Source organism: Myotis lucifugus, unplaced genomic scaffold (assembly GCF_000147115.1).
Source record: "Myotis lucifugus unplaced genomic scaffold, Myoluc2.0 scaffold_80, whole genome shotgun sequence".
Classification (NCBI taxonomy): domain Eukaryota; kingdom Metazoa; phylum Chordata; class Mammalia; order Chiroptera; family Vespertilionidae; genus Myotis; species Myotis lucifugus.
In genome coordinates, this window is record NW_005871128.1 from 3,964,045 (window position 1) to 3,978,363 (window position 14,319).

At 35.4% G+C, this 14,319-nt stretch overlaps 1 protein-coding gene across 2 annotated transcripts in view; it reads right to left on the minus strand.

The window, feature by feature from the left end:
• The window catches only part of KHDRBS2 (KH RNA binding domain containing, signal transduction associated 2), a 513,200-nt gene that overhangs the window by 59,578 nt on the left and 439,303 nt on the right, over positions 1-14,319 (minus strand). For both annotated transcript variants that reach the window (XR_002829782.1, XM_006090724.1), the window contains exon 7: positions 7,591-7,673. Coding sequence is in view for 1 of the 2 variants with exons in the window: in XM_006090724.1 (XP_006090786.1) it covers positions 7,591-7,673 (83 nt within the window). In the remaining variant the exon portion in view is untranslated. The remainder of the gene's footprint in view (positions 1-7,590; positions 7,674-14,319) is intronic.

A 14,319-nucleotide genomic window follows, 5' to 3' on the forward strand; every position in this document is an offset into this window, starting at 1 on the left:
AAAACAAATAAAGTGTTTGGGAAGCAATATGGTATTAGTACAAAGAGTCCAGTTTTTGGCACTGGACAAGAATCAGTTCAAAGCTTTTACCTTTTACCTAGTAAGCTATAAAGTCCTGGGCCAGGTAAACATTTTGAGTCCTAGTTTCTTTATTTGTAACATGAGGATAAAACTATTCACTTCATTTGATAATGTAGGTATCTGCATATAACTACTCTGCATTGTAGCTATTACTATTAAACACTTACTACCTTGAGTATTGGCCAAGTGTTCCTGGCCTAGCCCTTCAAACATCTCTCTTGCTTCTTTCACACATCATCTATAACTCAAATCTAACTGAATTTTATATAATACAAGTCTACTATTACTTATATTTGGATGCCAAGACCAAAAGCTCTAAACCAAAATTGTTTTCTTTAGTTGGGTGTTTGAAATCATAAGGCAACAAAACTCTGATCTGAAGTGATCAGAAGCTATTTGTAGCTATGTACATCTGCTTAGTGTATTTATTGTTATATTTCAATACAATTATATTAATATATATTTTTGGTCCAGATGCTACTGTAGGTAATATGTAATAAATAGTATATGTATAGTATTGCCTTTCTAAAACACAAACAATTCTGAATATGAAACATCTGGCCAGTGTTTTGCCCAATACCTTCCTGTTACTTGTTGAGAGGTACAGTGGGGCCTTGACTTACAAGTTTAATTCGTTCTGTGACGGAGCTTGTAACTCAAATTACTCGTATGTCAAATCAAAAAGTGAACGAGTGAGACACTTGATGCTGGGCTGATGTTATGGCGTTCACTGTGATGTTCGCTGCGCCAACTAGTGGTGGGGTATCTGAAGCTGGCTCATAACCCGAATTTTAGCTCACAACTCAAAGCAAAAAATCGGCCCAGAGACGGCTCATATCTCTAAAAACTCGTTAGTCGGGACACTCGTAAGTCAAGGCCCCACTGTATCTCCAGTTCTAAACTAATCTGCTGAGGAGAAATGACTGATATGCTGACATGTCCTGATCTTGATAAATGATTAAGCAAGTTTCACTACTAACTGGGACACTTCCTTAAGTTCTCTAGGGAGACTTGTCATTCAAAAATGGTTTTTCTAGCCCTTCTCATTAGTCTTATAAAAAGTACTGTAATGTTAAATTTTAAATATGAAAGTGACTATTAAGGCATGTAGTTTAGTTATCAAAATTAACCATAAATTAGTTAAAAAATCAAATACAATGAATACATAATGAGTAATTTGAGGAAATATAGTTTCTTTCCTGAAACTAACAACAGTTATCTTATATGCCTAAAATAAATATCAGATGAGAACCACAACAACAAATATAGTATGTATCAAGAGTTAGATTCTCATTCTGTTGAGATAATTTTAAACAGTACCAGATCCACTGTTTTTATGCATGCAGAGGTCTGTATTTGGCATGGAAGTACAGCTAACTTGTAGAGTAACTGTGGGAAATATCTCAAATTCGATAACCATCTGCAAATTCAATCTCATTGTTGACGATAGTTTGAGACTTAAGAGAACTGAATTACAAAATGAGGGTGAGTCACTTTATAGCAAATAGTTCCACTTAAATGAGTAGGACAAGCTGTTATATACTTAATACTGTGACTTTTATTAAATTATTGGGTAACTGCAGTGCCTTACATTTAAGTTTTCATCCAAAGGGTTCTGTAGATTCTTAGTGTCACAGTAAACTTGTAGCCTAAAAACATTAATTAATGTAAGATAATTTCATTTTTTTCATAGATGCCCTTTAGTAAGAGCCTTTTGCAAAGCATGCAAATAACTTGTTACATTCTTAGTATATTAAATGCATATTCTCTCTGGCATGTTCAGGTGCATAACAGAAACCTGTTACACCAATGAATTGACTTAGATTTCAAACGCTACTTATTAGACTTTATATCTGAGGCCTCTGGAGTCAGCAGATATGATTCTGACTCCAAACTTTACTACTTGAATGAACTTGGGAAAGTTGCTTAATATTGTTTAAGCTTCATTTTTTCTCTGTTTTAGGTGTTGTTGCAAGGATTAAATGACATAAAGTGCCTAAATAATTAGCATAGCAGCTAGCACAAAGCTAACGTTAGTTATTGTGAATCATTAGTGCCAACTAGCTTCTGAGCAACAAAGCAGTGGTTCCTGTTGTGTGAGATCTGACCCTCAAAGGCTAAGAAGTTGTGCCAGGGGATCCAAGAGCCCATTTGTTCACTGTATATTCTCACTTTTTTTTTTAGTCGATGGATACTTTCTCATTAATAAGACATAAATTCATTTCAAAGCATTACTGATTCCATAGCAATTTCATGTCATGATTTATATCTTCAGGCAACTGAGACTAATATGTCCATGACTAGTTGCTGGGGGGTGATAAACACTTTGGATGTTGGGCTGGATCTCTTCCATCTACCTCCCCATGTCTACTCTTCTCTCCAATCTGCCCTAAACCCTGGGATGACTAATGGCAACTCCATCTGATGGGTCTCTAGTCCTCTGCCTCTGAATGAGTTCAGCCAATGGGAGCAATGGGAGGAGACAAAGGAGAGTTGAGTGAGGTCTGGGTATTGACTCCCTGGAGTGTCCTACTTGTGGGATAGCCATGGCTGGCTGCCATTCTGAATCTCCTGACAGGGCACCTCTCTCACAGCTTTCTGTGTCTGCCTTTCACTCCTAGTTTTGGTGGCAAACACCTTGTCCCAGGGAAACTAGCCCCAGAGGAATACACTGTTCCTGTGGTTCCACTATACTCTGCCACTGAAAATAGTCTTACTAAACTCTCTCCAGATTATCCTCATTTAAAAGTCTCATTTCCCCTCTTGCTGTGTAGGCCCTAGTGTGTAGACAGATATTCAGAAAGGTTCTTCAGCCCTAGCCGGTTTGGCTCAGTGGATAGTGTGTCAGCCTGAGGACTGAAGGGTCCCAGGTTCGTTTCCGGTCAAGGGCACATGCCTGGGTTGTAGGCTCGATCCCCAGTGGGGGGCGTGCAGGAGGCAGCCAACTAATGATTCCCTCTCATCATTGATGTTTCTATCTCTCCCTCTTCCTTCCTCTCTGAAATCAATTATATATATAAACAGGATCTTCATCTTTGAAAATTTGGGAACTTCTGTCTTATACTAGTATATCAGAGAGAGATGTATCTTTGCACTCTTGGCACCTTCCTTTTTTAATCTATAGAAAAGATGATCCCCTTCCTAGGTTGTGTGAGTATCTCACCTGATTCATGCTTCAAGGAAAGTAAACACTTTCATTTTAATATTTTGCTTATTACATCATCAACCTGTAGTTAAAAAATTTATACTGGAGAATTATAAATGATCAACATTTAACATTCAATTTAAATTACTGTTAGGTCAGAATTGATCTTTTGACATTAGTTTACATTATTATTATTTGTTTATAAGTACTGTACATGAAAGTTATTCTTTTCTACATCTATGATTTGTTTTAGTATAGATTCTTGCTTAAAATCTGGGCATTGAGAAAAACCAAGTGGTTGCAAAACCTTGTGAATTTGCATAATTTTAGAAGATTGATCTTTGAAAACGTTAATAACTTTGAAGAGTACATTAAAAATGGGGTATCAGAACATGAATAGAATTTAATATTCGGTCCAATTAAAGGTGTAAATCACAGGATGTAACTTGTCTTGAGGCAAAGACTTCAAGTAATTGAGTTCCTCTGGAAACTGCAATTCTAGTCCTGCAATTTGAAGCTTGTATAATAAACTCATCAATCTATTTCCTTACTTTTTCCTCTCATAGACACAGAGGAAGAGGAAATGATGGTTAGAGACTAGTCCTTCCTGTCATTTAGCTGAGCTACCTCTTAGGAATCTTTAGTGAAATTCCTTTTCTGTTCCATTTGAAATTTTCCAGAACTAAAGACACCTTACAAGAAAAGTGGAGATTAATTAAAATTGTTATAGTTTCTCCAGGTGAACTCCAGGTGAACCTTTGTAGTGCACATACCTTGTGAACTTCCCTTAGACTCTATTAAATATGATATAATTATTCCATTTAGGCACCTGCCAGATTCTACTTCATAATCTCCACAAATTCTGTATTCACCTGTGCTGACTAGTCAATTAAAGACCATTTTCTTTAAGGATTTTTGTCTTTCAGTTCTGTTAAGTCACTCATAATCTATTGTCTTACCTTCAAGATTCTAAATTAGCTTTTCTTTTGATTTTGACCATGACAATATTAAAATAATAGTCATATTGCTTGTAAATGATGGAGAAACTTTAACCTCATGTAGTCCTCTGTATTCCAATTCTTTAGAAACTTTCTCCATTTTCCTCCATAAATCCAAATCATACCTTTTAAAGTCCAATTAATGAGCTACGATTTGAAAAGAAACAATCCCTGTAGAAAATTTGCTTTCTCTTACTTTTAATTCTTAATAGTTGACTACCCTATAGTAGTTTTACTTATATTTATTTAAATATATACACAGCTTACAAATGACTCCTCAAACAAATTATTAGGAGCAAATATTAAAATGTATTTAAACATTTTTAAAGAAGTATACTGTATGGTGAGTATACTTTCTGGCACATAGTTATATAATAATAAATGCTTATTTAACTGCACTGTTCATCTTACCTTCTGCTGGCATAGTTGGATCAATAGAAATAATCTAAAAGTAGATATTAAATACATTATGTAATAAAATGTCTCAGTGCTTATCCATTTTTATCGCAAATTGGTATTATAGTTAAGAATTTTTCCACAGTTCTGAGATTATAGTGTTAATTTCATACATTCATTAATGCATTTTCATTGTATTAAACAAATCTTTACTAAGAACATCTAGTGTGCCATATACTATGCTAATATTGAAAATATGTTTTGATGAAAATAGATAATTTATACTTATTATAATATAGAAAATTATTTTATACTTATCATAATACAGAATATTAGTATCATTACAACAAAATTCATGACCTGCTTTCTTTAACCTTCTTGTTTAGCACTAACATATCTCAAAACACATAAATATTTTGTCAGTAAATATGATACATACAATGCTGAATAGTGTATTCTCTTTGAGACATGAAGCTCTTGTTTTGAATTTTCATAGTGTAGGTTTACATTGGGGCTGACATTCACATGTTCAACAATCATCTATTCAACACATAACTCATGAAAGTCTCGATAGATACAGAAAGCACACAGGGATGGATCAGGCAAGGATTCTGGACAAGTAATAGTCATATTGTTTGTAAATGATTGAGGAATTTAAGGGATATGTACACAAATGATCCTAATGTAAGACAAAGATAGAAAGTGCCATAGAGAAATAAAGATATGGTGCTATTGGAATTCAGAAACAGGTTATTCCTAAATAAAGGATTAAGGAAAGATGATTTGGAAGAATTAGATTTTGAGCTAGACCTAGGAGAATGAAAAGAATTTAGTCATATAAAATTGAATAGATAGAAAAGGAAAAAAATAAGAAGGTAATAGAAGGACATAGAAAGTGTTCTTTGACATTTAAATCATACTTGATTAAAACAAGATAAATTTTCCCCCAAATTATTCTATATTGGCATTACTTTTTAAACATAATTATGTTCAATTATTTGGCTTTTTAAATATTTAAAGATAAATTATCTTAATTTTCATTTTTTCTTCTTCTTTCTTTTCTCTTAGCATCAGTTAAGCCCATTTAAATTTAACAGGAAGAAAGATTTAGAAAGTTCCTAATTTTCAGAAAATTATTTCAAAATCTCTGTAAGATGAATGTAACTCTGCAGAGCTACATTAAGAAATGATTTTACTCTGTTCTGGTTGTGTTAGTAGTGTGTGGTAATTGTGTTTTCTACCAAATAGTTTCTGAAACAAGTTCAAGAACATTATTATCACTATTTTTATGTACTAATATACAGTGATGAACTAGCAATCTCATTGAAAATATTAGCAGTTGTTTTAAATATGTAGCCAAGTTGCATATACCACTCTATTTACTATCTGTGATGTGACACAAAACTTTCCCCAATCCTAAATAAGTGTGCTGTCTACCAATATATAATTGGGACAATTAAATTATTACCCACAGTAAATGCTTTTAGTTCATGATGACTTTTCTATTTAACCTACTATAAATTTACCAATTACTCAAAGTTGAAGATAGTCATTTCCATAATGATATGTTATGCGTAGCTTTAAAGTTATCAGTTCACTCATCTTTCTCCTAATTGTCTATAGTATTCTCTTTAAATAGAATTTCCCTTCACCCCTTTCACTATGCTGTCCCTCAGGCCACGGAAAACACTTGTGCAATACATGTAGATTTCCTTCACTCCGTAATGACCTTGCAGTTGCTTCTTTCTTTGCCATCTTCTCTCCTCCAAATATTACTTAACAAATCATACAACTTTCTCTGGGTGCCAATAAAGTTGATCAATAAATGATCAAGTCTAATGATTTTGTGACAATCAGTTATACTAGTTTCTATAAACCACAAATAGGAGAATCAACTAATGGTATATGGACTACTTTTTCATGAAATTTATAACTAAATACATTTTTTTTTAGAAAAAAACTTAAGTGACTACTTTTTCTAAAAATGCATGTTTTATTTCAAGTTTATACATAACTGCAAAAAATAGAAACAACACAAATGTCCTCCAACTGGTGAATGAAGAAACTGTAGCACATCCTTACAACAAAATACTACACAGTAATAAAAAGAATCAGAACACGGATACACACAACATGAGTAAATATTAAATATAAATGAAGAAACCAGACTCAAAAAGCCACATATTATATTACTTCATATTACTTATATGACATTCTAGAAAAGACAAAACTGTAGTGACAGAAAACAAGTCATGGTTTCCAAGGCCTGGTTTGAAAAGTTGATTATAAAGAACTGGAAGGAAACATCTTGGATTGATGAAAAGGCCCTGTATCTTAATTTTGGTAGTTTGCATTTGCCAAACTGTACCACCACAGGCAAAACATACTGTATGTAAATAACATCTAAATGAATCCAACTTTTAAAAAAGTAAAAGTTCATTGATATCAAAATTTTTGAGTCAATCTGACAAGTTATATTCAATAATCATTTAGTAACCCATTAAGAAAGGAAAGTAATTCTTGATTCATTAAATTATTTTATGAATTTTTCTCTTTTCAGAGCACCAATAACATTTCCTACATCTTTTGTATTACAAAAAAAATTACATTTTAGGAAAAAATAGCTATATCAAACAAGTAACTTGTTTTTAGTGCTAACTTAATTATGAGTTCACTAAAATAATCTTCAAAAACAACAATTTCATTAAATACAGGCTTGTTAATGAGTTGATTGGTTATGATAATTATCTGTTCTGAAAATAACACACTACTACTTCATTATTAACAATTGAAAGCTATTATCTTTTACCTCTCACAGTCTAGTAAACAACTTCATAATTCAGACAGACAATGGAGAAAAACCACTACCAGAAACTCTCACATAACATAACTGATATTCAGATACAAGAAACAAAATAACAAGATTAGAAATAATCTGGGGAAGGGTTATTTAGACAGCAAATGCCTTACCTTTGCGTTTGGGTGGCATAGCTGTTATCATATGTCTCATAAGTCTGGTCATCATATTCACCCCCATAACCATCATCATACCCCTGCGGCAGAAAATGGTAGAAAGACCTATTAGCAATCAATTTGATTATCTGTTTTTCCTTAATGAAATATTATATAATGTTACCTTGATTTAGTTTTTATGTTTGGTTAGTTACACTGTATTATGTTTTACTAGATTAACAATTTTCCATAACTTTGAATAATATTTCATGGATTACATAGTAATTTATATATATATATATAAAAGCCTAAGTGACCATTACGACCGATCGACTGGTTGACTGGTCGCTATAGTGTGCACTGACCACCAGGGGGCAGATGCTCAATGCAGGGGCTGCCCCCTGGTTGTCAGTGTGCTCCCACAGCCATCCTCCTGTGGCTGGCCAACCTCCCATGATCCCTCCCCCTGGCTGGCCAGCTCTGATGGCCCCGAACAGGCCTGGCAAGACTGCCCCGATTGGCCCCAATCACCGGCCAGGCTGAGGGACCCCACCCATGCAGGAATTCATGTACCAGGCTTCTAGTGTTTAATAATTAAACTCAGTATACCATTGAAGTAGCAATACCTATTCTATGCTTTATTTAGAATTTTGACTGATAGGAATGAAGACAATTTAAGAAATTCAAAACATGTTTTTCTTATGAAAATATTATGGGTAGATAAAAACAATTGTAATAACCTAATAGTAGTGCTAACATATTTGTTACAACCTATTGGGAGTTTTTTTCTTCCATTTATTGTAATCACTAGAGGCCCGGTACACAAAATTCATGCACTTGGGGGTGGGGGTGGGTCCTTCAGCCCAGCCTGCACCCTCTCGCAGTCCGGTAGCCCTTGGGAGATGTCCAAATGCCTAATGTCCAGAGGCTCCTGCCACCACCACTGCACTTGCCAGCCATGAGCCCGACTTCTGGCTGAGCGACACTCCCCCTGTGGGAGCACACTGACCAACAGGGGGCAGCTCCTGCGTTGAGCACCTGCCCCCTGGTGGTCAGTGATCATCATAGCAACCAGTTGTTCAGCCATTTGGTTGATTTGCATATTAGCCTTTTATTATCTACTTATATAAAAACGATGGGTGGTGTTCGTCACATAGGGACGAACAGCGACCAGCAGAAGGAAGTCCTACAGGGGTTGTCTTGGCAACGGCTGCGCCCTCCCCCAAGCTGTTTCCCGGAGCTGTTTCCTGTAAGGGCAGAGTTTGAGGCAGGAACCCGCCCTGGGAGCATGGAGGCAGATCTTTCTAAAGTGTGAACCTGAGTGGGGCGGCTGAAAGGCTTAGAAAAGACAGACAAGAGAATGAAAAGCCGGGTCTCGGTGGGACGCTGCTTCTCTGAGAGACAGCGACCACGCCCACAGCCATGCCTTTATTTTATAGCAGATGCTACGAGGCAAAGTAAGGGCGTGACCAAGATGTTTACAAACATTCTCCTGGGTTTCAAGCCTACTCAACTACATGCACCTGAACTCTATCAAGCCCACATCACTCAGGCACGTGGGGCCACATGTTCGGACCATAGGTTCAAGCTTACAACTACAGCTGTTGGCTATAATTGTGGTGGGAGGGCCCTGCCCTCCAAGCTGGGACTTGCACGTGGCAATGAGAGGACTGTGCCCTCTCATCAGTCCAAGGCTTGAACCTGTCCAAAACACTGTAGCAGCTCCCCACAATAAAGTTTTAATTCTGTTTCTTTGTTACCAATGTTGTGGCCCCACCCCATAACAAAGAAACAAAGGAAAATTTCCCATCGAATTTCTTAATAGTATTATTCCTTCAGGAATGCCGTGTCATAAATTAAAATTGAAAGTGGGTGCAATCATCATGCTATTGAGAAATCTCAATAGTAAATGGGGTTTTTGTAATGGTACCAGATTTATTATCAAAAGATTACAACCTAACATTATCAAAGCTGAAGTATTAACAGGATCTGCAGAGGGAGAGGCTGTTCTGATTCCAAGAATTAATTTGTCCCCATCTGACACTGGCCTCCCATCGACAGTTTCCTGTGATGCCAGCATTTGTGATGACTATTAATAAATCACAAGGACAAATTCTAGACAGAGTAGGCATGTTCCTACCTGAACCCGTTTTTGCACATGGTCAGTTATATGTTGCTTTCTCTCAAGTTTGAAGAGCATGCGATGTTACAGTTAACGTTCTAAGTACTTCATCACAAGGGAAATTAGTCAAGCACTCTGAAAGTGTTTTCACTCTTAATGTGGTGTACAGGGAGATATTAGAATAAGTTTAATCACTTTATCAGTCATTGTTTCCATCACTGTTGTTTTTATATCATGTTTTTGTTTTTGTCGTTTTTATATCATGCCTCTGTTGTTGTTATATCCTTTTGTTACTGTTTATTTATTAATAAATTATATATTATTTCCATATACATTTTACTAATTTCCTTTCATCTCTCACACTTCTATTATAGAGAAAGGGCAAATAGCAATGTTAAAATATCTCTGCTAATTAATTCCCTTTTTAAAAAAATATATTTTATTGATTTTTTACAGAGAGGAAGGGAGAGGGATAGAGAGTTAGAAACATCGATGAGAGAGAAACATCAATCAGCTGCCTCCTGCACACTCCCCACTGGGGATGTGCCCGCAACCAAGGTACATGCCCTTCAACGGAATCGAACCTGGGACCCTTGAGTCCGCAGGCCGATGCTCTATCCACTGAGCCAAACCGGTTAGGGCAATTAATTCCCTTTTAATGTGCATGAATTTTGTGCACTGGGCTACTAGTATAGGATATAATTAAGATTAAAACTAAAATGTAGAACCCTTAAATCAGTGATTCCCAAAGTGGGCGCTACTGCCCCCTGGTGGGCGCTGTAGCGATCCAGGGGGGTGGTGATGGCCACAGGTGCATTTGTTTTAACTTGTTTTGTATTACCTTTCTATTCTGAGTTCAATAAATAGTTTCATAATTTCAAACTTCAATGTTTCTAATTTACACCTTTCTTTACTATATTTTACGAAAAAGGTAGAAACATTAATACATATATCTTTCTGTTTAATTGCTATTAAAATTAAAAAAAAATTAATTTCCAGGGGGCGCTGAGTAATGGGAACCACTGCCTTAAATTGTAGTCAACTTCCTGCAAAATGGGTATAGTCAAATTGCTAAAAAAACAAACAAAAAACAAAAAAAAAACACAAAAAAAAAACAAAGGAAGGAAGGAAGAACGAGAGGCAAAATAAAGACTTTGGTTTGTTATGCATTCGATAGTTTTTAAATCTCATAAGTAAAATAATGTTGTAAGGTAAGTTTGATTACCTGACTAAATTAATGCTAACAAAGATAATGTGTATTTTCATTGCAGAATGTACAAGCAAGCTAACAATTATACACTGTAGTTATCAGTGCCTCTGTGTGTTATTTAGTTTTACTTCTCTTTGTAGCCATTGGCTTTACTCTAAATCCTAGCCATTCATCTTGATGACTTTTGAAAAAACCTTTAGTTTTTCTGCCTCTGGACCTTTGCTGGTGTGTTTCTTTCTCTAAAATGAAGGATTTCTATACACCCCACAAATCCATAACTTCATTTAAGTTTGGAGGCTTATAAATCTCTTTATCTTGTTCAGAAATATAAACAAAAATGTGAAGATGTAAGTTTCCACATTAGTCTTGACTGAGACCCTTGAGCTCATTTAATCTGAAGAGTAATATTTTTCATCAAATTAAGAAAATTCTTAAAATTATTTTTTATTACTTCATCTGTTCTACCCTTTACATGTTGTTATTTATATATGAGGCTTTCTGAGTCTGACTTTAATATTTTCATTCATGATTTCCATCTCTTCATATTTTTGCTCTGACATAGGGGGTAGTTTCCATCTGTTAAAATCTACTGATTTAAAGGCCATTTTGTATTACACTATCTTCAGGAAGTTTTACCAGCTCCTTCTAAGCATATGGCAACTTTCTACCTTGTGAATTATAATAGCCTGTGGGATTTTTTCTCACCAGTATTTATAATGTGCAAACATATACTGTATTTTTCTATACATTTGTCTCCTTTTAGAATTTAAACTTCTGAAAAGGAAGGACTATATACTTGTGGTGCTTAGCATAGTGTATGCCCAATAGTATTCACTCAATAAATATGTACTGAATTTTTAATTAGCACAAAGGAAATTATCTCACCCAGTGTAGATATGGATTGCCTGAAATCAATCACCACTGAAAGAGAAATATTTCATATGATGAATATATAGTAGTATTGTCTCTATTTATACATAATAGCTTTTCCATTTGGTCTGTGGAAGACTATTATATTTTTCTTCCTCACTTACACAAAAAATTCACAGAATATGTAGGAATCTTTGAAATTTTCATTTATGTTGGCAAGTAAAATGAAAGGTAGACCTCAAATATGTATGTCAGAGCTTTATTCATTTTCCAGTGTTGGGAAGATCTTTGTTCTAAATTGGAAAATGGTTTCCACACACTAGAATAATATTTTCATCCTTTTGTGTCCAATTCACAATGAAAAGGTTATTGACATAACACACGTTTAAGATAAATCTGGGTGTTTAACATTTCTCTATAGTTTTCTTGAGTATGTATAATCATCGTAAGAAAAGGTCAATTCCTGGCTTTTAGAATTTCCAATATCTGTGGTATAAATACTCTTACCATGCCTAATTTCAAGCTATTACCGTGATGTCCTTAAAAAAAGATATGGAAAGAGATAACTAGTAGAACATATTATATATCATTTTGGTTATTTAGAGCATAGACTGTAATTCATAATTGTATAATAATGAGTTTTTAAATGTTAACTAGTTTTGTCTTTAATATAATGTAATTTAATTTTTGTTAACAGCTATGTTTAACAACTAATTCACAAAATTCTTTTTTTTTATTCTCACCCAAGGATGTGTTTATTGATTTTAGAGAGAGAAAAAAGAGAGAGAGAAAGAAAGAAACATTGATGTCTCACATCAACTGGTTGCCTTTCATCTGCACCAATTGGGGATTAAACCAGCAATCTAGCTGTGCCCTGACCAGGAATTGAACCTGCAAGCTTTGGGCACAAGGGACGATGCCCCAGCCAACTAAGCCACCAGGCCAGGGCCAATATTCTTAAAAATATTACAAAGGTTCTCATAAGCCAGCACGCATCAGTTCTAGTACATCACTGCTCTTGGCCCACAAGAGACCCACCGAGGTCTAGAACATGAAATACCAATGGAAAATGTTTCAATAGAGTATGTAATTGGTGCTATGGGAACAATGGAAGGAATGTCTAAGTCTATCTGACAGTTTTATGGAGAATTTCTCTGGTAAGGCCTTATTTGAGATGGTTATTTGTACATAAATATATATTTTCTAGCTGGACTAGTGGGTAATGTGAGTGTATATCAATTTCCAAGAACACTGAGTATGAATGCATTGCAACATGAAAGAAAGCACTGTGTTTGGTGAAGTGCTAGTATTTGGATCTAACTAAAGCACAGAATTCCTACGAAATGATAGGCAGTTGGTCTAAAGAAATAGGTAGGGCCCTGGCTGGTGTGGCTCAGTTACTCGAGTGTTGTCCCATGCACTGAGAGGTTGCTGGTTCGATTCCCAGTCAGGGCACATACTACGTGGGTTGCAGGCTGGATTCCCAGAGTGGGTTTGCAGGAAGCAGCCAATCAATGTTTCTCTCTTCCTATCCTTTCCTCTCTCTCTAAAAACCAATACAAACATATATATATATATATATATATATATATATATATATATATATATATATATATAAATAAATAATAGGTAGAGTCAAGTCTGAAGTGCTCCCTTCTAACATGTATCCTATAGGTGAGGAAGCCATGGAAAAGTTTCAAGCAGTAGAATGACAATATACACATCTGTATTTTGTAAATTTCATTTGATTCTTTAAAAAATTTCAAGTATTTTGGGACTAGGCTCCATTTTCCCCCTCTACTTTTTTTGAACATGTTAATCATCTATAATAAAAGGGTAATATGCTAATTAGACCAGATGTCTTCCGGACGTCATTCCCGATGTCTTTCCTGACGAAGCCAGGGCCGGAGGTAAGCCAGCCCGGGTCCTGGATGCCTGCCGGCGGCTGGAGGAGTGAAGCCAGTGCCGGCAGCCAGGGCAAGGAAGGCCTACTCCTGCATGATTTTTCATGCATTGGGCCTCTAGTAGTCACTATAAAACCCCTAGATGATGACTCCAACATTTGAATCACCTATGTCTTTATTTTTCTCTTGGTTTTTCTTGATTTTATATTTTTTCAACTTGCCTTGTAATTTTTCACTAAACTCTTGATATTATGTATGGAAGCTTATGAAGGATTTTGTCTGATGGTATTTTCTTCCATAAGATTAAGTCTCTCCTGGCAGGCAGTTGGAATAACAGCAGATAACCTTGAGGCCATGGAGAGATGGTTTTAGGCAATTGGATATAAGGAGTTTGAAGTTCAGACAGTCTGGGCTAGAGCTATAGCTTTGAAAGTCATCAACATGTAGCTAACAATTGAAATAATCATTTTTCAGAGTGTTTACTGAGAAGAGAGAAGCTTAGGCTATACCATGCTCAACATGAACACAATATTATAAACCCAACTTTAATTGGTCTCTATATCACTGGGAAATGAAGGCACAGACATCAGCTATTATAAATATAATCATGTTTTCTATAATAAGACCCCACTATAAAAAGA